Below are 25376 nucleotides of genomic sequence, written 5' to 3'. Positions count from 1 at the left end.
GAGGTCCCCTTCATGATGGCTAGTCTGGGCCACACCTCTCTAGCCACATGGCCCCACTCATCCAGCCAGACATCGAAGCTCCTTGGGTGCTGCCCGTTCACATCACCCCAGCTGGAGCTGCACCAGTGGCTATGCAGAGAGCTGGGGATTCGCATGGCAAACCTGTGCCAGGATGGGTGTATGGACCCAGCTTGGCAGCAAGTGGGTTAGGACCCTCTCCTGGGGCAGAAAACATGCCTGAGAGACCAGACTGGAGCTGGAATGGGATGCAGCTTTCCAGAACCACTGCCCTGACACCATGACAGCAGGGACATGGTGCCAGGACCAAGGCAAACTCTGGCTAGGAGAAACCTGTTTGCTATTTGGACCACGCCCCTGAAACAAAACTGGGTGTTGCCCTCACGGCAGAGTCCCTGATCCAGCTCGATATGCCAGGGTGAAACCAACTCCTCATTCCGAGCAACAGCCTTCGGACAAGACGTCAGTCCCCCGAGCCAGGAGAGTCCAGACACCCAGTAATTTATTGCCAAAAAATATTTCTTGGGTGCAGGAAAGATGCTAGTCACAGACAACATCCCCCATCACCAAAACAGAAAACACTTTCCTCCCTGATGGGCCAAGGCAACGGGAGCTGAGCCCCCCACCATAGAGCTGCAATTAGTTCTGAGGCTCCAGAAGGAAGCACATTCCCTGATGGCGCACCCCTCGCCCACCCCTTCCCTTGAGTTTAAAGTTCGCCGATCCTTGTGCACTTGGTCAAGTCCTCATGATGGGACATCTGGGGCCATTCTTGGTGCAAGAGCCCCTTATTCATTGGGCAGGGTGCAAACCAGAGCATCCATTCCGTGGAGTCTAGTGGGGGTGTCAGGGAGGGAGGCAGCAGAATCCAAACTGCTGTGGGTTGTTCAGCGCTAAGGAAATCTGCTCCTGAGATGGCCAGAGAATCCTGTTCAGATGCAAATCAAAGAGCTCTGACCTGGTCAAGTTGGACACTGGGATTGAAACCAGGCTCTGGAGAGGGAAACCTCTGTTCCTGGAAGGGAAGAGGGGCCTGGGATGGTCACATGGCCAACTGGGGCAGAGGGGACTGGGGAGCTGTCTGGTGCTGCAGGTCAGGGGACAGATCTGAAATGTGGCTCAGAGGGACCTCGGGATAAACAGGGTTCGGATAACAGGTCACACAAATTAGGAGGAAGGGAAATTATCACAAAACACGCCAGATTAGCCTCCCTGATGGAGCCCCTCCCCTGTCTCTATTAGCTGTTACCCTCTCAGAACACTGCCAGCCAGGCCAGGAAGCCAGGGGCCAAGCTGACTTGAGTCAGGGTTTTTAGACTCTGACTTGGGGAGAAGCTGCCCATGTAAACAAGAGGAAGTGGCAGGCACCAGCCCTGGGAAGGGTGGGAGCAGGTGAGAAACCAAGAATCAGCATGAGCGGGAGCAGCTCCCCAAGGGAGAAGAGTCTGGATCCCTCCTTTGGGCATGGGAGGCTGAGGAGTGACACCCCCTGAGCCCCATCCAGACCGTGTCAGGCAGGATGGGCCAGACCAGCGGACTCTCTGGAGGGGAAGGAGAAGGGGTTACGCTGGCAGAGTGATCCCACTCCCTTCGAACACCAGCATCAAGTCAGAAGCTTCCACATCAAGCACCCCTGCCACATGGTCTCTAGGGGCTAGGCAGAGCCCTGGGCAGCAGCTTCCACGCTCCCCAGCTGTAAGTGCCTGGGGCTCTCACGTCTCCTTGGCCACCTGTCTCTGCTGCGGCTGCGCCTTCTTCTGCAGCTTCCTCTTCAGCTGACGCTGTTTCTTCTCCTGCAGCGTCTGCTGGACCCTCGCACGGAACTGCTTGTTCTTCTTCTTGATCTTGGCCAACTCCGCCTTCCTCTTTGCCTCCAACTCCGGGTCCTGCAAGGGCAGATGTCAAGAAACTGATGACACGCAGCAGGGTTGTGTCAGCCCTGCCCCCACCCAAAGGGCCCTTGCCTTCCCCAGCTGCCCATCCGTCTCCAGGGACCACGTGCCCCAGTTATTCGTGCACCCTCTCACTCTGTTTCCTCACCCCACATGACCATTCTCCACCCCAGAGGAGAGGGCTGTGGTCCAAATCTGGGGCAGGGTGTAAGGACTCCTGGGTTCTATTCCTGGCTCTTGCGTACTACCTTGTACGCAAATCTGGGCAAGTCCCTTCCTTCTCTGGGTCTCCTATCCCAGCCTTGGCCCTCCTCTGCTTTTCTAGCGCCGCTCCATGCTGACGCTCCCCTCCTCTCTCAGCTGCCCGTTCTGCTCCCCCACTGGGGGCCGAGGGGGCTGCAGAGTAATGTCCTGTCAAGCCCACCCTGCTCTTTGAAGCACAACTGACTCTGGAGAGGAACATGACACCAGGTCTGAAGGACATCACGGGACAACACATTTGTCAGTAGCTCTTCATTATTCTCCTTTCAAGCGAACAGAAGCTCCTCAAAGGGGAACGAGGCAGACAGAGTGCAGGAGTGAAGGCGAGGGGATGGGTGTCTTGTGCTGCATAACAGGGCAGTGCTTGTCCTGGTACCTGGTGGCAGTGGCTGGAGCGCATCACTCACCTTTCCTTCCAGGATCATTTGCTTCCGCTTATTTATTTCCTTCTTCTCATCAAAATCAGTCGCCTCCAGTTTCTGCCAAAGCAAAAGACAAAAGGGCGATGAGGAGCCAGGCAGTAGGAGCGGCAGCAAGGCTCCGAGGTGGGTCACAGGTGGACTTGGCGGACCCTCGCTCCAAAGCCCAGGACCCCAGTGCATTGCTGAGCAGGCCAATGATCACCAGACGAGCACACCTTAGAGACGGGGGGGCAGGAGGGAGACAGAAGATCTGGGTCCCTGCCCCAGCAGTTGCATTACAAAAGCTCATGTCCTGCACAGGCCTCCTCTAGAAAGGGGAATGAGCCATGAGCCCTCCCCACAGCTGCATATCCAAAGCGAGGGCTGCACACCCTGCCAAAGCTAAAAGCCCATTGCGGGTTCGAGGGGAAGCATTTCTGGTCACACCAAGCTGTAGAGGAAACCGGCTCCCCGGCCAGGACGACCCATGCTCTGACCACTTACGATTTCACACTCCCTCCTGGTGACGTTCACCTGGGTGAGGATGCGGAGTACCGCACGCTCCTCCACCGAGAACTCCTGCAGCTTCGTTTCTATATTGTGACACAAGACACACGGACAGCTCAGAGACTGGTACGAGAGCAGGGGCCAGCCCCTCCGCTGGGGGGAAATCGGGGTCGTTACTGACTCAGAGCTCCGGAGAACTTTCCCCTTGCTATGGAGCCCATTCAGCATCCCTGGGGATAATGGGACCAACCCTCCCACGGTGACCAGAACGAGAGACCTCCCTAGTCTCTTCACCCAACTGCCCCACTGAGAGCTGGGCTGCCAGGACTCTTCAAATCATGGCTGCTTCAGCTGTAGGCAGGAGTCTTCTCCACTTTCTGAAGGAGCGCTGCACAGCCTTGCTAGGAGCTGCTGTCCACGGCTGCCACCCTCCGTCTCAGGGTGGGGGGAAGCAGCCCTTGCTAAGGCCTCTGCAACCCCGCTGGGTGCAAGGTGCTACACACCAGTCATACTGGAGTAGCAAAGACCAGACGGTTTAGTGATTGGGGCGGCTCCCGCCCTGGGGGTGACTCAGAGCTACTAGATTTGCTGGGTCTCGGCTGCAGAGCCAGAGGAGAGAAGCTGTTTTTCTGACACTAGAAGGCTCCTGGGCCGTACCCTCTGTCGGAGGCCGTGGCTGCAGCCAGGCCTGGGTTGCTGCTCTCCACTTACTGATCTGCTGCTCAATAGCATGCACCAGGTGGATGTCGTACTGCGTCACCAGCGTGATGGCGAGTCCGTGCCGGCCTGCGGGATGGGAACCAGAAGGCTCTGGTGACTAAGTGAACTCTGATGAGCAGCGATCCCCAGACTTACCCACCCTCAGGCTCCCCTCGCCCCCAGGAGTTAGCACAGGTGCACTGTGGAGAGGGGTGGCGAGAAGGGTCTCCCCCTTGCTCAGAGGCATGGTACTGGCTGCTGTCAGAGGCGGGATAACAGTCAAGACGAGTCAGCGCTGTGAGCGGTGGTGGCAGGACGCTGGATCGGTGGCCTAATCCGATCCGACACTGCACAGCAGTGGAGCTGGAACTGCCTTACAGCCAGCAGGGGTAAGTGAGAGAAGCATCATGGCCTGTGATAAACACGAGGTCAGCCAGAGGGTTTAATGGTCCCTCCTTAAACTGGATGAAAGGAGGAATCGGGCAAGAATCCCATCACCGGGTCTCTGCTTTGAACTGTGGCACTACCTGACCCGTGCCTCTCACTGGCTTTCCTTGCTCACCTGCACGGGCCGTCCGGCCCACCCGGTGGATGTAGATTTTCGGCAGGCCTGGGGTGTTGTAGTTGATGACAACCTGGACTGTTGGAATGTCTAAGCCCCTGGAGCGCAGCACAGAAAAGGGGGTTGAGGAGGCAGCAATGGGGCATATCCCGTTCTCAGCGTTCCCCGAGAGCCCTTGGAGACTTGACACCCACAGGCCCTGCAGGGACCAGCCCAAGCCGATTCCAGGGACTCAACCATCTCCTCATACAATCCTCAGAACCAGAGACCAAGACAGCCTGCCCCTGCGTGTCACTCTGCAGCCCAGTCAGCTGCCTGCCATTCCCCTTGGGGCCCAGCGGGCTACCCTGCCCCTCCCATGAGGCAGCTCTATCAGCACGTGTACTCACAGGTTACAGCATGAAATGGCAGGGGATGAACAGAGAATCCAGCTCCAGCAGGTGCATAAGTGAGTTCCAGGGTGTTCCTTAACCCTGGGCTATGACTAAAGGGAACAAATCACCTGCCCTGACCCAGACAAGACCTATGAGCTCCCCTCTCGCAACCCCCAGCCCACAGCTCTTGCGCGGTTCTGCTGCTTAGGAAACTCACTAGAGCTCTGTAGCTGCAGAGAGCAGCTTCGCCTTCTCCTACCTGGAAGCCACATCAGTGGCGATGAGGATCTTAAAGACACTGGACTTGAATCTTGCTAAGGCTGCAAAGCGCTGCTTCTGCAAAGGGAAGAGGAGTGTGAATTAGGAATGTGCAGCCCTCAAAAGCCGCATGCCCTACACGGATTTCTGGCTTCAGGGAAAACAGCTATAAGCATAGAAGCATGCATCCCTGACAAGGCTGGCAGAGGCAGGCGCGAGGGACCTCAGCAGAGGTGGGTTTCTGAACCTGGCACAGCACCCACCTGGCTTGTGCCAAGCAATGCCCCTTCCTTAGGGAGAAGAACAAGAACCACCTCCTGAATGCCCTCACTCAACAGATAAGTGTGTAAAAACCTGAGGCCTTCATTCTGCAGCATAGTCAAGATGTGTGCCCCTCCTGACAGGGACACCAGGGGCCCCAGCACCCTACTGCACAGCCCTGCTGGGTCACTCACCTGCTTCATCATGGAATGTAAAGCCACTGACGGGAAGTTGAACCGCCTCAGCATCATAGTCAAGATCTGGCAGTTCCTTAAAAACAAGAGCCATTTCCCAGTTACATATCTCGTCCTCGGGGAAGCCAATGGCCTAGAACAGAGCCTGCCATGACCCAGGTGCCTCAGCTGTGCTGGCGAACAGAATGCCAAGTCCGCGCTTGGCACTCACTCAGGTGGCCACTGGACTGGCTGGTAAAGACGGTTGGTCAGGACGCTAGGGGGAGCCCAGACTCTCTGAAGAGCACTGTGGGATTCCCCATTTCCTCTGGGACAGTCACATCTTGGGTTAAATCCCTGCCTCGCTCAAGGGAAGGAAATGGGGAGACAATCGCAGAATCACAGAAACTTCTGGCTCAAGAGGTCACCTACTTCATCCCTCCACGGTGCCATACACGGGACAGCCCCTGTAGGACTCTCAGCACAGCAGTACCCAATGCAGCTGGAGATGGTTGTGACCACAGCCCCTCGCTACACTGTTTGGTCAGGACTAAGCAGGACAGTGGAGCTCCTCAGACTTCGCCCTTCCATAGCAAGCTGTTCCCCAGCACTGGGAAGCACTCACACCTCTCAGGAGCTAGGAAAGGGCTCGGACCCCACTGGAGTGCCTGGGTTAGGGCGGCACGTTCCTTCCTGGCTTTCCGATAGTTAGTGGGGAGTTTGGGGTCTGAGCTACCAAAGCCCAAACCTTCCTATGGCCCTGGCCCCAGCAGTCAGCAGGTGGCTTGGGACTCACTTGCAGGTGCTGGTGAAGATGATGATGGACCAGTCCTCGTGCTCATCCTGGAAGGTCTGAATTAAATGGACGAGGTACGCGTCCTTGACTTTCTCCGGCACAAGCAGGTAGTGCTGCACCAGCTCATCCACAGTCCGCACTCTGTTTGGGAGGGCAAGGAAAGGCCCCGAGAAGGAGACATTATCCCGAGATGGGTCAGATTTGGGGGAGACGAAGGAGACAGTGGGGAGATGGGGCCATGTGCAGAGGGGAGAATGAAGCCGGTTCAGTTAGACAACTGCCCAAGATTCTCGTGAGAGGCCCAGTTGCTGCCAGTCCCTCGTGTGTTTTACTAGTCGGACTAAAAATAAAAACACCAAAAAGCCTGGGGAGGTGGCAGCCTGTCCAACTGGCTCCCCAGCTCCCAACGCCGGGGACTCCAGAGCAGCCCAATTCCTTTAATTTACGTTAAATCTCTCTGATGGTTCACAAAGTTTGTGGGGTCAAAATCCAATAAAGGCAAAGGGGAAGTGACAATTTCAGCTGTATTCAGCTCTGCCCTAGTCACCCAGCTGCTGGTGCCACCTTCCCCAGCAGCCCACCCAGTGCAGCCAACGCACTGGGGAAGCCGGGCAAAGGAAGGATGGTTCAGCATGTCCAGTACCAAGTCCTCACCACCTAACAGTACAGGGTGGGACTTGGACCATGTGGTTAATGGGGAGAGAAGCACTGATCATTCCCAATACTGCCAAGGCAGTCACGAGGGGAAGGCCAATGTGCCAACATTCACAGCCTCCCTGCTCTATACTGGGAGGGGGGACACCACATGAAAGAGCAGGAGACTTACTCAGCCTGGGACTCCCAGAAGAAGGGTTTGTTCATGGCAAGGCTCTTCAGCTCTTTCAGCGTGTCCGTCAGTGTAGCACTAAACAGCAGTGTCTGCCTGGTCGCTGGCACAGCCCCTAGAATCACCTCCAGGTCCTTGGTGAAGTCAGCACAGTCCTGTTCCAGCAGCCGGTCAGCTTCGTCCAAAACCTTCAACGCGCAGCCGAAAACAAGCAACACGAGCCAGGCTGAGAGAAGCAGCACCGCCCAGGAGGGGGATGGTCCCGATGAGGCAGCCTAGAGCCAGGAACCGCAGCGTTCCCAGCCAAGCTCTAACATGGATTCTGTGGCCGTGGCTGAGGCCCAGAGACTGTGATTTAGTTTCCCCACCTGTAACTCAGGGAGGACAATCCTCACCGACCTCACAGGCTGTAAGAGAGATCAACACTTGCACAATAATGTGCTGTTAAGTGTTAGCACCGCGTGGAGCCACAACCAAGGTCTGACCGAAGACTGGACAAGGGAGACTGTTCCATAGCAACACAATAATGATGCCTAACAATCTACCCCGTACACTTCTGAGCCCCCCAAACACTCCATCCTATTGAAGTTACAGGCCAGGGGGCGGCAGAGAGGCAAAGTTTCCAAGCCCAGCTGAGATGGTGGATATATGAAGGGATTCACGCCAGAGGTGTGCGACAGGGAGACTGAAGCAAAGGGTTACAGGCAAGACAAAAGAGGGAGAGTGACGGGGGCCCGAAGGGGCTGTTCCCACTAATGCAGACAAGATCTGTATTTCAGCACCTAGATGAAGGGCTCCTCTGAAGTGCCACTGACTCATTCTCCAGAGTTCAGGTCCCCTTCTGTGAAAAACTGATCCCTCTCCAGGCTCCAGCTGTTGGATCTGTGACTGTTCAGCCAGTGGAAAACAAGCAGCCGCAGGTGGCCCAGCCCAACATCTTGTTCCCCACACACAGCAGCTCCCATGTCTAAAAAGGGAGAAGGTCACAGCGGGAAAGGAGCTGACAAGCTGCCTTACCAGGAACTTTATCTTTCTGAGGCTGAAGGTGTTGGAGCTGCGGAGATGATCAGCCAGCCTGCCAGGTGTAGCAACGACAACGTGAGGCTTATGGGAGAGCTCCAGAGCCTGGGCCACCATGTCTGGAAAAACACCACCAAGGGAGCTAAGTTACAAGCCATAGGCCAGGATCTGGGAGAGCAGCCAGCCTGCTGGAGAGGTCTCCTTTCACAGGCCTCATTCTACAAGATGTTCAGCGCCCTCCACTCACACCGACCGCAAGGGGAGCATAGGACGCTCCCCATCTCCCAGGGCCGGACACTAAAACCAGGCACTGCATCGAGGAAGAAGCCCAGGGAACCACTGTGACAAACAGGCTTCCTCTTCAACCCAGCTACTATTTGGGAATTTTCAGCATCATTTATTTACCAAGGATCATTAAACTTTGGCCCTTTCCAGCTACTTCATGTTACAATGAAACAACAAATGAAGCTGGGATTTTTAAAGCCGCCCAAAGGAGTGTTTGAAAATCCCAGCCTGAGGAAGCTGGGACACCTTCCTCATTTCATGAGCATCGGTCTGACACACCCGAGGCAGAGGATGAGAACTCAATGGCAGAAGAATGTCACGTTTAAGGGAGAAAGTCTCTCCCTTAACCCCTGATACTGGATACCAGGTGATACACAAGGACTGATAACGACATTGCTTTTTCTTTAAAATGCTTGCCTCATCCCTAGCAAGAGGTTGGGCCCCTCAAGCAGAGATGGGCACCCAATCATTGCTTAACTTGGCAGTTTACTAAGAGGTACTCGAGGGCTGCTGTTTGTTTCTTAATGAACAACAGATCCCACGGCCATCAACCATTATGTCTGCTCAAGTTGTGCCTTCAATGGCAAAGTACACTAGCAACAAAACCTTGGCACTGATTACTTTTGCCCTCCCCTTGTGATTGCTGGGAAGAGACAGTCACACATAAAATACGAAGAAATCTGTTAATGGACCAAAAAAAACCATTGTATTTTGGTGCATTTCAGGTGAGCGTAAGGTTTTACTGGAACTAGAGAATTCCACATCTTTTGGACAAGCACAGTTTCCCTAAAGCCACCTTTTCCTCCAGTCACTGCACAGATTTCAGAGCCAGCGGTGCTCTGAAACTGCACAGCCCCTTAAAGTGAATCAGACACGTCACTGTGCCGTGTCTTCTCAGAGTCCAGTTTATAACCAGCACGCACATACCCATCCCTCCAACGATGATGCAATCCTTCAAGCCAAGTGGCTTCCCCAGAACACGGAATTGTTCAGCAATCTGATAGGCCAACTCCCTGTCAGAGAGAAAGAAAAAGGGAAAAAATAGAACATGGAAATATCAGAGTTATAGTTATTACCCTTGTCACGGACGGCTGGTCCCTGAAAGAGAATCAAAGCCCAGTCTTTCGGTGATGAAAATGAGCCCACCTCAGCCCACATGTGAGCAGTTACCGGATAACCAGCCTCCTCATAAGCACCTGGGCCTCCAAAGGCTCCCAGAATGCAGTTAAAAGGAGGTGCTCCCAGAGACACCGGCAGGGGAATGTGGCTCCCTGTTAAGCTCTCCCAATCCAGGGAGAAAAGTACAAAGGTAAAAAGGGCCTGAGAAGAAGGGAGCTGGTTGGTGACTGCAGTTGGCCTGAATTGACAAGCACTACCCAAGAAGGAGGCCTGTGGGCTTCCTATGCCAAGGAGAAAGAAGTCTGACAGGAAATCCCCTCAGCCCCAAGAAGGGGTGAGAAGACCTCTGATCCTGAGGGGAGCTCTTTTGGGGGAACCTCAATTAAACTGAACTCCAGGAGAAGGGGACACTGAAACTGTGGAACAGTCAAAGCAAAAGGCTGCGAATTCAAAACTGAAAATACTTTTTCAGTCAGATGCCTGATTACACTGTTGGAACTCATTGCCACAGGATATCATTGCAATGAAGAATTTACTAAAGAAGTCAAAAGAAAAGTAGTTTATGTAGATAACAAGAATATCTGGAATTATAGCCAATACAAAACAGTTTTGGAAGGCATAAAAATCCATGCTTCAGGGTTAGCCCATCTCTAACTATTAGGCATAAACCCTTCATCGGAGGCAGATTATACCAATTCACCTACAGGGGTGTTTCTTGCACCTTCTTCTGAAGCATCTAATGCTGGCCACTGTCAGGGCCAAGACACTGGACAACATAGGCCATCAGTGTGAGTCGGTATAGCTATTCCACAGACTCAGAAGCACCCTCCACCTCCATGGATCAGTGACAGATGAGGTTCTGTTATCTCCCTGATGATGGAGCAGCATGAACACCTAAGGCAAGAACCTTCCTGAGCCTCTTACAGGTGATAATGGGATTTGTTAGAAAGCGGTGAAACAAAGCGACAAAATTCAGCCTTACCGTGTGGGTGTCACCACCAGGCAGAATATACCATAGGGCTCCTCAGAGAGTTTCTGCAGGATCGGCAGGACGAATGCAGCTGTCTTGCCGCTGCCCGTCTTGGCACAGCCCATGCAGTCGCGACCTGCGTGCAAAGACCAGAGTGACCAGGTGAGCATGTGCCCAGGGTGCAGAGACCTGGCTCCAAATGTGCACAGCCCCGGGGAGCAGCCCTGGGAAAGGCCCTTCACTCCCCTCCCGTCCTCGGGCCCCATGGACGGGGGGATGTTTTCAGCCCAAGACACAGGGGCTAAGACTGGCAGGGAAAGACTCAGAGGCCTTGCTGGGGGTGGGGGGACTGAGAGGAGCACTGGGCTGGGGGGGTGCAGGGACCCCGGTGGGGGGAGGAGACTAAGGGGGCACTGGGGCATGCAGGGACCCCAGTGCAGTGAGAGGACTGAGGGGGGCACTAGGCTGGGAGGATATAGAGGCCTCGGTGGGCGGAGGGGGGAATGCAGGGACCTTGGTGGGGGGAGATGGCTGGGGGGGTACTGGGCTGGGGGGTATAGAGGCGCTGGGGGAGAGGGGGCTGGGGGGGTATAGAGGCCCGGGGGGGAGGGCGCGGGGGGGGTACAGAGGCCCCGAGGGGGGAGGGCGCTGGGGGAGCACTAGGCTGGGGGGTATAGAGGCGCTGGGGGGGTACAGAGGCCCCGGGGGAGAGGGGGCTGGGGGGCTATAGAGGCCCCGGGGGGGAGGGGGCTGGGGGGGCACTAGGCTGGGGGGAGGGACTGGGGGTATAGAAGCCCCGGGGGGAGGGCGCTAGGGGGGCACTTGTCTGGGGGGGTATAGAGGCCCGGGGGGGAGGGGCTGGGGGGTACAGAGGCCCCGAGGGGGGGGGCTGGGGGTACAGAGGCCCCGAGGGGGCGGACCAGGGACGAAGAGGCGGGGCCCGCGGGCGGCGGCTCCACTCACCCTGCAGGATGGGCGGGATGCAGGCGGCCTGCACCGGGGTGGGGCGGCCTATGCCCAGCTGCTGCGCCTGCTCCGCCAGCCAGGCCGGCAGCCCGAGCTCGCGGAAGCTCGACATGGCGCCCGGAGAGGGACACGGCGGAACCAGCTTCAGCACCGACGCCTCACACGCCGCAGCGCACACTTCCGGCGCCAACGATATACGTCACCAGCCCTCTCATTCCCATTGGCTCCCAGTTCTCAGTCCATAGGAAAAACTACGATTCCCAGTGTGCCCCGCTCCGCACCCACTTCCGGTACTGATGGTTTACATCACCACCCCTCGCGGCCCTATTGTTCCGGCCTCAGAGTGCGCCGGAAACTACAACTCCCAGCGTCCTGCGCGCGGGGGCCGCTTCCGGAGACGTGGCTGGCTCTGGGGAAGATGGCGGCTGCGGGCCCGGCCGGGCAGGGGGGGGAGGCGGACGAGCTCTTCGACGTCAAGAACAGTTTCTACATCGGCGCCTACCAGGCCGCCATCAACGAGGCGCAGCGGGTCAAGGTGGGAGCTGCGCTGCGGGGTCCCTGGGCCCCTCCCTGAAGGCGGCTCCGCCCGTCCCGGCGGGGGGGGACCCCCCTCCTCTCCCCTCCCCTCCCCCCGAGCCCCGCCCGGGGTGTGTGTGACCCCCCTCCCCCCCTCCCCAGCCCCACCCGGGGGGTGGGGGTGGGGGTGGGGGACCCCCCTCCCCCCATCTCCTCTCCAGACCAACTGAGCCCAGTGGGGGTTGTCCCCCCAATCTCATTCCCTCTAGCCCCACCCATCACAAATGGTGCTCCTGTCCTCTCCTCCCAGCCCGCAGACAGATCCTCGTGGGCCTCCACACACACGTTCTCCCACGGAGGCAGGGGTCTCACCTCCTGGCTGCGGTTCCTGCTCAGGGCTGCGTTACTGTTTCAGGGGTCTGATAGTGCTGGCTGACAATCTCAGGCTCCCCCTTCTCGTTCCTTTAGCCGTCCAGTCCGGAAAGGGAGGTGGAGCGGGATGTCTTCTTATACCGAGCCTACATTGCCCAGGTGAGATCCCCGGCCCTGCGTGGAGAGGGGCCTGGACAGCGCGCAGGGCCGAGAGCAGGGAGCTCTGAGTTCCAATTCAGCAGCCCAGTCTCTTGAGGTCTGACACTGATTCCTTCTGCAGCCTTGGGGCCCATCACCTCCATCCAAGTTGACAAGGGGATGAGCACAGTATGAACCAGCTCAGGGGTTCTCAGACTTCATTACACCGTGACCCCCTTCTGACAACAAAAATTACTACATGACTCGGGGGGAAGGGGGCTGAAGCCTGAGCCTGCCTGAGCCCCACTACCTCTGGTTGGGGGATCAAAGCCCAGGCCCCATTGCCCTGGGCGGGAGGGGGGAGGGCAGAGCCCAAGGGCTTCAGCCCCAGGCAGGGGGCTTGTAACCTGAGTCCTGCCTCCCAGGGCTTTGTCTTCGGCGCTGGGCCCCAGCAAGGCTAAGCCAGCCCTGGTCACCCCATTAAAACAGGGCTGTGACTCACCTTGGGGTCCCCACCCACAGTTTGAGAACCACTGAACTAATTAGAGCTTTCTGGCCTATATTTCCCCATATTTGAAATTGAGTATTCGGGGCTAGACAAGCCTGCGAAGTATTACAGGAGTCCTAAACATCATCCGTTGGGTAAAGATTTACTTTTGCTGTTCTTTGTGATGTTGGTGATGAGCTATAAACTTAAAACAATTATTTCCCGTGTTCTTGCATGCCTGTTGTACTTCTCCCTGCATGCAGCCAATGATAACCCACCTTCACTCAGCCTGCAGTTGTCGCTGTTTGAGTTTAGGTCCAAAATGTAAGGGTCATTTGGTTTTGATTACAAATAGTCTAATAACTTTTTAATTAGTGTTTTAAGAACTTAACTTTCTTAATGGCAATTTTTTCCTTGAAGTGTTGTGAAACCCAAACACAAGATTTTTCTGCCAGTTCATGTGAACCACAATATGAAACTGACTACTCAGTTTGGGTAAATTGCAAATAAATTATAGCATAAACAGTGATAAGTGGCTTTTTAAAATTCTTTGTCTAATAATCTGGGGTTATGTTAGTAACACAAACAGTGGAGATTCATTAATAGTGATACTTGCAACAGTGTTTCTCTGTTAATTCTGTCCAGCTAGTCAATCTCATCTGAGTGTGCCAGGAGATGCAGCAAAGATTAATGTTCCTTACTACTTTGTAACTTACATCATAGTGAACTGTTTTTCTTTTGTTCTTAAATTGTTACACAATGTCTCTCTCCGTCCTCAATAGAGAAAATATGGTGTTGTTCTGGATGAAATCAAAGCCAATGCTTGCCCTGAGCTCCAAGCAGTTAGAATGTTTGCAGAATATCTTTCAAATGACACTCAGAGGTAAGTGTGACATACAAATACTGCCCAGCAAAGAATTTGCTTCAGTAGTGGGAGTATAATCTTGGTCACTGCTGCATGTGACCCTGATCATGTGGGATGGGAATAACTGAAGTGTTTTTAACCAGTTGTTCTCTGGCTTATTAAAAATGGGTCTATACGTTTAACTTTCCAGAGCCACACCTCTATGGTCGTGCTTCCTATACCAGTGCACAATAAAACACTTCCAATCTTCAGATGATAGACTGGTGTTGAGGGCAGGTTTTAGACAGCAGTTCCTGCTGGTTGGCCCAACTGGTTTGTCTATCTAACTGCCGCTCACTGGTTCATGATTTTAAAACAACATTGTCTACAGGATCAGTTTAGCTGGCCTTGGGCGAGGAGCACATACAGTATTTGTCTCCATCTCCATTGGCTGATTTCAGGTATTTGATATATTTCTGAAAAACTATTGTTTTGGGCTGAAACTCTTCTGCCTTGCCAAATTGTTGGCCATGCTTAGTAAAACTGCCCTGTGTTGTTTTTGAGTGTGTGGGCATGAAAATATTTTTCCCCAATGCTTTTTAGTTCAAATAATTTATAAAAGGCTGAATTTAAAAAATTCAATGGACTTTCCCCACTGGAGGGTGACCGCTGTTGCCTTGGTTAGAAATTGAATGATCTGTTCCGAAACTCTCACCAGCTCACTCTCCCCAGGGATGCAATTGTTGCTGATTTGGACAAGAAGATGGCAAAAAGCGTTGATGTGACCAATACGACTTTCCTGCTGATGGCTGCTTCTATCTATTTCCATGATGCAAACCCTGATGCGGCCCTGCGCACACTACACCAAGGAGAAAGCTTGGAATGGTGAGTGCAGCTCAGACACCCAGGCATGACCCAGCAAAGCCGCGCTCTGTGATCCAAGGAAATGTTGCCATAGAAACAGATGAAGTCTGACTTGTTTTAAAGTTTTATAGAAACCTGTATGAGATTGATTTGGGAGTGTTAATAACAAGTAATCAGGTGTCCATCCCAGAACAAGACACACATTCACTCAGTCTGAGGCTAAGGATATTCAGGCTACCACATCTCAAGCATGTTTTCAGGTAGAGGGAAGGGCATTATGATGCCTACAGTGCTAGAGCAATCGGAGTCCTGGAGCAGGCTGCCCTGTCTGTACCCGAATAACACTGCCTGATTGATTGCTTCCCTGCTGCAGAGAGTGCAAGGCGGTGAAAGGCCTGTTCTTATCGCTAGCACCCTGTCTGTTCGCTAGGTGGTGTACTTCCAAAGGCACAGGCGCGAGCCGGGCGGTGTACCCGTGCAAGGCCTCTCTTCCGGTGCTCTGAGTTGTGCTTGACACCCACGATAGCTGAATGAAGTTTTTGTAGTGGAGATTTTGGCACAACAGCAATGAGCAGTTGCTGGGGATTCTGAGTGCAGGGGCCTCTGCTAATGGTGTATTCCCTATTGGGTTGGGGAGAGGAGACACAGCACCATGAGGTAGGGGAGTTTGATTTTGATGAGATAGTGATACATTTTTCCAATTAAATATTTTATTAAATAAAAGGGGTTGGTCTTGGAATCCAACTCCACAAATTATAACAGACAGTTGGTACAACCGTGCTGTAAAGCAATGTTAAGAAGGGAACCTGGGAAGATGTGAGTGTAGGAACAAGCAGCAGATTGGGGTAGCCAAGCCCTCCGAGGCCTGGGTGAAAGAAGAGGGAAGTAACAGTTCTGTGGTGGTGCTGGCCTTTGGCCCATAGGGGACACTTGAGTCCCTGCTGTGAAGGGGGCGCAGTAAAGCCTAGAGCAGGGATCCCCAACGCGGAGCCTGCGGGTGCCATGGCACCCACTGGGACGTCTGTGTGCCTGCATACTGGCTGGCGGACAAGCATCTGCTGAAGTGCTGCCAAAAAGCGACGTCATCAAGAGGTATTGCTACCGAAATGCTGCCGAAAAGTGGTGTTATCAAGAGGCGCCGCCGCCAAAAAGCAGCGTCACTAAGAGGTGTCGCTGCTGAAATGCTGCTGATTTTCAGTGGTGATGCCTCTTGTCGTTGTTGCCGCTTCTTGGGGCGTTTTGGTGGATGTTTGTCCGCCAGCCGCAGTCCTCGGTGGCTCATCATCTGGTGCTCACCACCCGGAAAAGGTTGGGGACCACTGGCCTAGAGTACAGCCCTGATGTGCACTTGTTCCCTGCAGCCTGGCGATGATGATACAGATACTGCTGAAGCTCGACAGGCTCGATCTGGCCCGGTAAGCTTATATCTTCTATGTGCCGTATAGGCATGTAGCTTGTTTGCCACATGTTAAATTCCCTTGCCGTGTGCAGATGTACCCGCTCAGCTTGTCGCTGACACTGCCCAGAGAGGCCCTTGGGGAATTAATCCGCCCAGCCCCGTGGGAAGGCATTACTCGACTCTGGTTCTGTCCTGGGGTCAATACCCTGCAGGCAGCATTGAGGCTGGTCAAAGATGGGGCTGGCAGGAGTCCCCCTTGGCTGGTGTGAACACAGTGTGGCAGACCCTGGAAATAAAAGGGTAGCTGTGGATGCAGCTAAAGAAGAAGCAGGGTTCTAGGATTTAGTCGTGACCTCAGTGGAGTGTTAAATGAACCTCCAGTGCCTGAGTCCCCTGCTGCCCTAAAGGGAAATAAAACAACCTTCTGCAGACACCAGATGTTCTTCTCTTGTGGCAGCGATGGTTTCTCTGCTTAAAGAAAATACACTGGAGGTATTTGTGCCAACCTACAAAGGTCAGTGAGCCCAATGGCACTGTGCCTCTGACTGGCAGGGGAGGGTCCCAGGAGACCACAGCCTCAATTCGCTGAGCTGTGAGGACTGCAAAGGGAGGAAGTCTGTGCACTTGGGACGTAAAGCAAGCTGGACTGCATTGGTTTCCTCATTGTGCGGCTCCCCTTTGTGTTTACTCAGCAAGGAACTGAAGAAGATGCAGGAGCAAGATGAGGATGCTACCCTCACCCAGCTGGCCACTGCCTGGGTGAACCTGGCTGTAGTGAGTATTGTAGACCGAGACCCCGCTCTACCCCACAGGCACTGCCTTACATTGTGCTCTTCACTTGTTCTCCAAAATGCCATAACTCTGTGAATCCATCCCTGCCATGAGCTACTGCAAGGGAAAAGCCAGACTGAGCAGTAGACAGAATCCTGATCTTCTCCAGGAAGTTGCCTAGTCGGACACAAACAGGGCTCGTTAGAGCACACCTAGGTGTGTGTTGTGATGTGGATCAGACGGGTTGTGTTTAAAGGTGAGATGGATGCATTCCCCCCCCCCCCCAAGCAGTGTAGCAGTAGGATCAGCTCCTGAATGTTCAGTAACCTAATGCAGGGGCTCCCTGCTGGTGTCTCCCCCCAGGCTTCAGTGACTTGTACTCTGCATTCCCTGTCCCAGCCCTGGGCCTCCATTTATGCACCTGCTGGGTTGTCCCTGTCTGAGCACACAAACAATGACGTTGCCTTCAGTTAGGCATATGCTGGAGTTCCTTGCTGAATTGAGACCATAATAATGAGACTTTGTGCATCACTGCTGCCTACCAGCTGTTGGTGTTTGAGTGGCTTAAATGGTTCTTGGGCTGTGCCAAAACATGGTCTTACTGTGAAGCTTGTGGGGTAGCAAGAGGGCCCGCAGCTGTGTGGGAGAGAGGGGGCACTAGCTGCTGTATCCTGGACACTTAAACTGGAGCAGTTGCGTAGAAAAGCTAGGACCTGGCGTCTCAGAGCACTGGCGTGACTCCATCCCATTTCTGATCATTCTCCCTTTGTCTCAGTCTCCAGAGATGCAAATAGCTCGGGCAGAAGTACTGGATAATTCTTTCCCTTTAACTTCCTCCTTTACCATGTGAGTTTGCTTTCCCTGCAGGTGCGTGGGGAATAGCCAGACTAATTAGTTCCTGTGAGTGCAAGCTTCTTTCATGTGTACCACTTGCTCGTTAACGCGGACACAGAAGAGCTCTTGTTCCTCAAGAGTTGAATAATTCACGAACGATGATAACGTAAAATGGGAAACTGCAGTCTGATATTTCAATGCTGGCCCTAGTTAGATCTTAGATGAAAATGTAATAATTTGTCTTTATGGCTGAGTGTATTTGTGCTTACATCTGATCCTATAAATAAAGCCCCGCTCTAGCTAAACCCGCTTTCGGTGAAACAGGCTCAGTGGGATCTGTGGCAGCTGGTATTTATCAGACACCCTTCAGGTCTGATTCAGATTTGTTTATGTTGTGCTATGGTAACTGCATTTCACACCTTTGATCTCTCATCCCCCTTCCCATCCATTCAGAGAAACAGTTTGATGCCTTCTGAGTCTGGAAAGCCGTTGGGGTTTCTGTGGAGCAGAGTCCTGCGTCTGCTAGCCGGTCATTCCCACAGCACTTTGAACAGTTTGCACTGCAGATTAATTACTCTGCCATCACTTGTCTTCTTCTGAATGTGTCAGTGTTGCTGTGTGGAGCCCAACTCCTTTCTAGATGCAGTTGCAGGGTCTCTCTGATAAATGGAGACCATGCCAGGGCAAGCTTCCCTGCTGCCAGTATACCTTCACCCTGGCCAGGAGACCTAGTTTTAGGAGGCAGGAGGGCCGTTCAGTTTCCAGCCTGTCTGCTGGGGCTACCAAGAGAGGCACCGGCTGTGGTTTTTATTACGTGGGCATGTTGGTCACTAGAAACTGGACTGAACATGCACTCTCTTTATATTGGTCTCTTAACAGCCAGCAGTGTGCTGCTCACTGCAGTGGCTTCTGGGTCACCTTCTAAGGTCTCCATCCTTAATGTCAAAACCCGCAGTGGTTTGAACCCCTCTTTCCAGGAGCTCAACAGCTCAGCTTCTCGGGAGCAATGGAACTGCCTCCCTCTGGGGCAAAGACATCTCCTTCCAATGGGGCTTTATCGGGGGTTTGCCTGAGACAAGATTTCACACCTGCAGGCCATGGACTTGGCAGCTTTCCAGTCCATTTATGAAACTTGCTCCTCTGATCTGGCTTTTCCCTCAAAGCAGCTCCTGACCTCTGGGCAGTTACACTGGGAGGAGGGGACAACATTAAGCTACTCAGGTTCGCTCCCCAGAGGAGAGGAGAGGGGCCTGAGAGAGCTGATGTCTTTATTCTAAAGGGTGATTATTTACAGTGATGAGGGGCCTGGTGTAGGCACCTAAATAGAGTAGAACCAGATGGGCCACTGCTGGCTTGGATTCAGACTATTGAATTAGAGGTGAAAGGCTCCCATGTCCTGTTACTAATCCCATGATCCAACCGCTCCCTCAGATGTGTGATGATCCTCTTATTGGAGGTTTAAATTGCCATGACCTAGGTGGTCACCTCTCAATCTGGAAATGTGGGACAGAATAATAGTGCCAGGTGCTTCTGACAATGTAGCATCAGCTTCTGGAAAATAAATAACATTTTCTCTAGCTTCCATTTCATAACTTGGCATTTGAATGGCACAGTAACACACAGGAGCACAGCAGGTTGGTGTGATCTAGGGACTGTGGAGAGAGATGTAAACAGCCAAAATAAAACAATGGACCAAATCTTGTTGACCTTAATCAGGCGAAACTCCCATTGACTTTAACAGGGCCTTGGAAATCAGTTTTGCCGGGTCCTGCGGGAGGGCACGCCCCGCCCACTCCCCACCCCAAGCCCTCCGAACCTTTTCATCGGGCCCCTGCCCCGTAGGCCCAACCGGCCCCCTCGCCCCTTCTCCGCAAGCTGGCTGCATGATCTGCAGCCGGTCCGTTTTCAGACCGCGCCAAGGAAACAACTACACACTCGTGCTCCACACCCTTCACTTCCTCACCCTCGTGTCCCGCCCCGATACAAAGTGGCAGGACCTCCTGCCACCTCTGGAGGGTGAGGAGCCCCAATGGGCCAGCCTCTACTCCACCCTGGTCCCGAGGCCAGCTGGGGATATCAGTTGGCGGCTCCTTCATGGGGCCATGAGCACGGGCGTGTACTTGGCGCGGTTTACCCCTGTCCCGGACACCTGCCCCTTCTGCGGCGTGAGGGAGACCCTGGCGCACGTTTACTTAGAGTGCGCCAGGTTGCAGCCCCTATACCGGCTCCTCATTAACATCCAATTACGTTTCTGGCTGCACTTTTCTCCTCACCACCTCCTCTACGCACTCCCTGTCCGTGGCCCCACGAAGTCCCGGGACCTCCTGGTCAACCTCCTCCTCGCCCTGGCTAAAAAGGCCATCCACACGACCAGGGAGAGGAGGTTGGCTGATGGAGACTCCGGTGACTGTGGGGCTTGTTTCCGATCCATGGTCCGCTCACGCATCCGGGCAGAGTTCCTCTGGGCGGCTTCCACTGGCTCCCTTGACGCCTTCGAGGAGCAGTGGGCGCTATCCGGGGTTCTCTGCTCGGTGTCCCCATCAGGTCCCCTTCTTATGACCCTTTGACCGCACTCCTGTCCCTGTTCTTTTATTAGTTGTCCCCCGTAATCAGTGGGTTCTGTGGTCCTGTGGGTCCTCCCCTTAGGCTGGGGGAGGATCCTTTAGCAGTGGGTGGGCTTCATCCGCCCACTTCCCGGAAACCCAATAGATACTCTCTGCAGTTGCAGCTCTCCCGTGTGTCCAGATGGAAGGGTAACTTGTGTTCTGCTTGATAGTTCCGCTATATGTTAATGTGTTCGTTTTCTTTAGCTCTGGGGAGAAATGCTGTATGCTACTTGGACACCATTTTCTTTCGTTGTTTTTTGTGTGCCTTAGTAACCAGGACTATAGTTAATTGTTTAGTCTCGTGGCAGTCACAAGACAAACCTTTCTAAAATTATCCCAACACACAGCAGTCTCAGTGCGTGTGGGCGGGAGGAGAAAGAGGTGTCGAGAGCCAAGCCATTTTATCCCCAAAATTGCTAAAAGTTTATAGTCTAGAGAAACAAGAAATGTTAGGCCAGATCTTAATTGTCATTTCACTGCTGGTTTAGGAAGGTGACATCCACTCACTTAGTTAAATGAGCTGCTTGCGATACCTTAAGGGACACCAAGGCTGAATACCCACAAAATACTCACAATTAATAATTATGAATGTCCTATTAAGGGAAAAGTGAGTTTGCTTGGATGAGAGAAGCAGAGGGAGCTGAAATGAAATGGCTGAGTTCAGAGGGATTTATCCTCTTGGTAAAGATGGAAGTCACACCTGTTTCAGGCTTGGTCTGATTTCAGTATCCGCTGCTGTCCCATTTCATTGGCTCAGCACCTTTCTGGGAAGGCCCTAGCATCTTCAGCTGATATCATGCAGTCTGCTAAAGCATCCATAGCAAAGCTGGAATTCTTCAGTTGTATGGAGGGTTTGAATTTAGATAAAATATTTTTACATGAATATTGCAAAAGAAGTCTACATCCTCTTAAGATTTTAAGGAATAAGCAGATGTTTTCATCTTTAAATGGAGAAACAAGGTAAGAAGTAGCATAAAACACTTCCCAGGCATACGTATTTTCCTTAAAGTTTAAAAGTTTGAAGATTTTCATATGTTTTGTAGAAGAAATCAGCTTCAACAGGAATAATTCTAGAGTTCTTTGTGTGGGGTCAAAACGAAAGATTTTTCTGTTTGCAAAGAGGAGAGTAAAAAGGCCCACTTTAATGACTTGATTTATAGTTCTGATGACTCATCTTAAGCAGCACTTACTCCTCTGGGGTATTTTGCATAAAGTATATCCTTGCATTCTTCTACACAACGAACTGTCTCTCTCAAACATGACGACCCTGTCTCTGGCAATCTTGCATCTTGCACCGGGGAAGTGTCCTGATCTTTGAGATGACACCCTTGTTAATTTGCCCTTTGCTCAACTGTCTCCTAGATTTACAACCTTCTCTTTGTAGTATGCTTAGGGTTTGCAGCCAAAGACTCCTATTGACTCATATCTTTCCAACATAATATACAAGAAACTAATATGGAATATTAAAGCAAAACTGAAATTCAAAAGCTTTGTTCCAGAGACACTAGCACATGTGGAGGTAATACATGTGGTTTTATGGCTAAGGAGGTGTCATTCCCGTGGGCACTCTAGGGGCCTGACACTGCTCACAGAAAGCAAGTTCCTAAGAATTTCCTTAGTTTGAAGTTTCATTTAATTAACTAAGCATTCAAGAACATGTGAGCTGTCATTCTCCAAATATCCTGTGTATGGCAGGAATAAAGTCTCCTAAAATTCAGTAAAGGTGGAGGCAGGCTTGTAACAACTCAAAGTTGTAATTTTAAAATTGGCCTCAGTATTCAGCTCTGTCCTTGTGTCCCTTGTCTCAGTCATTTTATAGAGTAATAGTTTAGGGCCAGATAGTCAAGAGTTCATGTCCCATTAGGAACAACAAAGAATCCCCCTCTGAGAACGATGGCCTTTTCAAGACCTGAGCCCTCTTGAAAAACCCAGCTAATAATATCCTGGTTCTGTGACTTAAATTTCTCTCTTTATAACCCACTTGCTTTATCACCACCAGCTTCTGACATGGTTCTTTTAAAATTTAAAATCTGTCTTCACCAGATACAAACTTCCAAGTGGCTCTTAATATTTAATGGTTTTGCACTTCTTTCTTCCGCAGCCTTGTTAAAGATCTGTCTGTGTACAGGAGACCCAGTGCATGCAGGAAACTGTTAGGCAGAGATTGTCAGTTCACGCAAGCCCTGTAGACCAAGGCGGGTTCTACACCTACAATTTGGGTCTCCCTAGCTACAACAGTCAGGGCTGTGACTGTTGTGTTGACCTTGCCCCCAGTGTAGATGCAATTAGGTCGACAAAAGAATTTTCCCGGGGTGGGGATGTTACTACAGCAGCGGAAAACCTCCTCCTGTCCCTGGAGTAAGGGTCTGCACTGCAGTGGCCTTGCCGTAGCACTGCTTGTAGTGTAGCTGTACCCCCAGTTTGTAACCTCTGAACGTTGTCTTGGGCAGCCCAGTGGCAGATTCTCGGAAAGATTGTTGAGAACAAGTTGAAACTGGTCAGATGTTAACTGGGTCAGACTCCTTCTGAGCAAGCTGAGATGTGTAGACTAACCCGAGCAGGGAGAGAACTGCTTTTGTGAAGAGCAAGCTTCCTCGCCTTTTCGGCTGCTCTGTCCATGGCACAGAAGCTATTGATCAAAGGGAAATGATGACTCAGTCGACTTGTATTTAATCACGGGGCACTTCATCACTTAGTGTTTAAACCATGCATCCGATGAAGCGGGTATTCACCCAGGAAAGCTCATGCTCCAAAACGTCTGTTAGTCTGTAAGGTGCCACAGGACTCTCTGCAGTGTTTAAACCCTCGCCCACAGCAACGCTACAGCCTTGGCATAATGCAGCACAATCGCAGGTTCTGTCCCATTTCTTCACAGGGTGGGGAGAAATTACAGGACGCCTATTACATCTTCCAAGAGATGGCAGACAAATGCTCATCTACCCTGCTTCTGCTTAATGGACAGGCCGCCTGCTACATGGCACAGGGCAAGTGGGAAGATGCAGACGGTGTGCTCCAGGAGGCGCTAGACAAGGTGTGTTTTCTGTCTGGCAATATAACCTTGGATTCAAATCCACCTTGCTGGAAAGAGGCAAAAGAAAAGTAGCAAGAATGTTGACCATTAAACTTCATACATGTGTACATAACTGCTGCTTAGCCTCGTCTTTGGTCATTGTGCCCAGGGCTGGCTCGCTGCAGCCTGTGAGAATTTGAGGAGTGTTTTTTAATTCCATATTTTAAATCATGTTTTCTTTCTAAACCCTGTGTCATTCTGAATCCATTTCCTGTTCTCTGAAACATCCCCATAAGCTCTGGAAGCTGCAGTGCCATTAGTGGATTGTTCCACTGTGTTCTCAGGCAGCTGACTTCCAGTTCCGGAACCCCCACACTTCCCCGAGTAGGCTGAGTCTGTTAAACATGTCTTTTTAAATGTTCTGCCCATGTCCGAGACACTCAGGTCTCACTGGCTTGGTCTCATATAAATCCCATTTCATAAGCAGTTAGCATCTCACAAGCATGTGTGTTTCAGAGCTATCCTGACACTTGGGTAGCTGGGTTCTTGGCCTTTGATTGCTTGTCCTAGGACCTCGTTAGCCATGCTGTGTTCACTCAGGAATTTGTTGCCTGTCACCTCTTAGGGCCTAACTCTTCCCCCCCTGTACAGCAATCTGTGGGTTCTTAAGGAGAAGATGGTTTCCAGTTGCAGAAACACACTTGGTGCTGCACCTGGTTAAAGTAATAGGCAGGACAAAGTCTGATGTGTTTTCCCTTTATGCTTTCAGGATAGCAGCCATCCTGAGACCCTGATCAATTTTGTTGTCCTATCACAGCATCTGGGTAAACCACCAGAGGTGAGGCTAATTCTGCTCGTCTTGACTACAGTACAGTGGGTGGGTGAGTGTGCGGTTGCTATTACAGGCGTGCAGATACTGGGCTCGCTTGGGTTTGAAGGTGTTATGTGCTCCTGTGCTAACTGAAGTTGGGGAAATGGACCATTTTAACGCACTGTCTAAAACCCTTGCATTCCTATATAATAGAGAGGGAAGGTCGGGATTGAGAGAACCTGAGTATGAGCCTGGAATTCCAGGCTTCCAATCCCAGCTTTGCCGCTGGTTCATAGTATGACTATGAGCACATCAGTTAAGACCTGATTTTTAACTCATAACTTCAGTTGGAGCTGTCGGTGGTCAGGGCTTCTGAAAATCAAGTCCTGACTCTCCCTCAGCTGTAAAAGCGGGAGATACTTGCCCTGTTTCAGTGCCTGTAAAGCACTCTGAAGATCAGCTCTCTCATGTGCCAGTTTTAAGCTCTTAGCTTTTCCTCCTCTGATCTCAATGTTGGGGTTTCACTTGTATCTCTTCCACCCAGGTTACCAATCGCTACTTGTCACAACTGAAAGATGCCCATAAGAATCACCCATTTATACAGGAGTACCAGGCAAAGGTAACCGGTTCATATCTGAATCCTCTTGTATCGTGGGTCATACCATTGTTGGAATTAGTGGATCAGACCTAGGGCTTCTCAAGCTGTAGGTCATGAGCCCTGGGCTGGGTCGTGACCAGATTTCAGGGAATCCTGCTCATCCTCCCATTTTTACACTTTCATTCAGAAATTCAGATTATGATTCTGTCCTTCATGGTTGTAGAGACAACCTTGAAAACACAACCCAAGTATAAATCAGAGGAGCAGTGCCTGCCTGAATGTCTGAAACAACAGCACTGAGTTATGGGTTCTTAGCTGATTGTGACCTCGGTCCACTTCCCATATTGCTTAAATGGAGGGAGGTGTGCCCTGTTTAGATAGCCCAGCACAACCCCCTCCTAACAGTATGGAAGGACCTCATGCAGAGAAGGTCGAGAACTGCTGATTTAGGGTATTGCAAGCTCACAACGCCTCTTAGCTGCCCTCCTGAGATGCTGTAGCCTTTTCTTCACCCCACTAGCAAACAAGGTTATAATATATTTTCAGTAGCTAAAAACCAAGAGTCTCTATTTTTATTTTCTTTGACAGGAGAATGACTTTGACCGGCTGGTCATGCAGTACGCCCCCAGTGCATGAGGACTCAGCAGATCTACGCTATGGTACCTTGGGAAGAGGGGGTGATGTGCAAAGTCTCTCTGGCCTTGTGGACAGAGTTCATTCTGCAAGTCGGTCTGGCAT

The 25376-nt window shown here is 52.2% G+C and overlaps 2 protein-coding genes across 2 annotated transcripts; one reads left to right on the top strand and one right to left on the bottom strand.

Annotated features, from left to right (window-relative positions):
- Positions 1-500: 500 nt before the first annotated feature.
- Positions 501-11556, bottom strand: DDX49 (DEAD-box helicase 49). The gene is made up of 13 exons (XM_030540054.1): positions 11386-11556; positions 10435-10558; positions 9261-9346; positions 8046-8167; positions 7029-7216; positions 6203-6343; positions 5428-5503; positions 4974-5050; positions 4341-4438; positions 3791-3865; positions 3077-3165; positions 2579-2650; positions 501-1904 (listed from the first exon to the last, which is right to left on the bottom strand). Exons 1-13 carry the CDS (start codon positions 11498-11500, stop codon positions 1731-1733), a joined length of 1437 nt encoding a protein of 478 aa, XP_030395914.1. The 5' UTR covers positions 11501-11556; the 3' UTR covers positions 501-1730.
- Positions 11557-11806: 250 nt separating this feature from the next.
- COPE (coatomer protein complex subunit epsilon) lies at positions 11807-25274 on the top strand. Its single transcript, XM_030540783.1, has 10 exons — positions 11807-11923; positions 12373-12435; positions 13684-13784; positions 14478-14630; positions 15971-16024; positions 16701-16782; positions 23095-23250; positions 23999-24067; positions 24585-24659; positions 25227-25274. Exons 1-10 carry the CDS (start codon positions 11807-11809, stop codon positions 25272-25274), a joined length of 918 nt encoding a protein of 305 aa, XP_030396643.1.
- The last annotated feature ends 102 nt before the right edge of the window (positions 25275-25376 follow it).

The sequence above is a fragment of the Gopherus evgoodei genome, chromosome 22 (assembly GCF_007399415.2).
Source record: "Gopherus evgoodei ecotype Sinaloan lineage chromosome 22, rGopEvg1_v1.p, whole genome shotgun sequence".
In the NCBI taxonomy this organism is placed as follows: domain Eukaryota; kingdom Metazoa; phylum Chordata; order Testudines; family Testudinidae; genus Gopherus; species Gopherus evgoodei.
The sequence above is the reverse complement of the archived record's forward strand: the minus strand, read 5'-3'. Positions and strand labels throughout refer to the sequence as shown.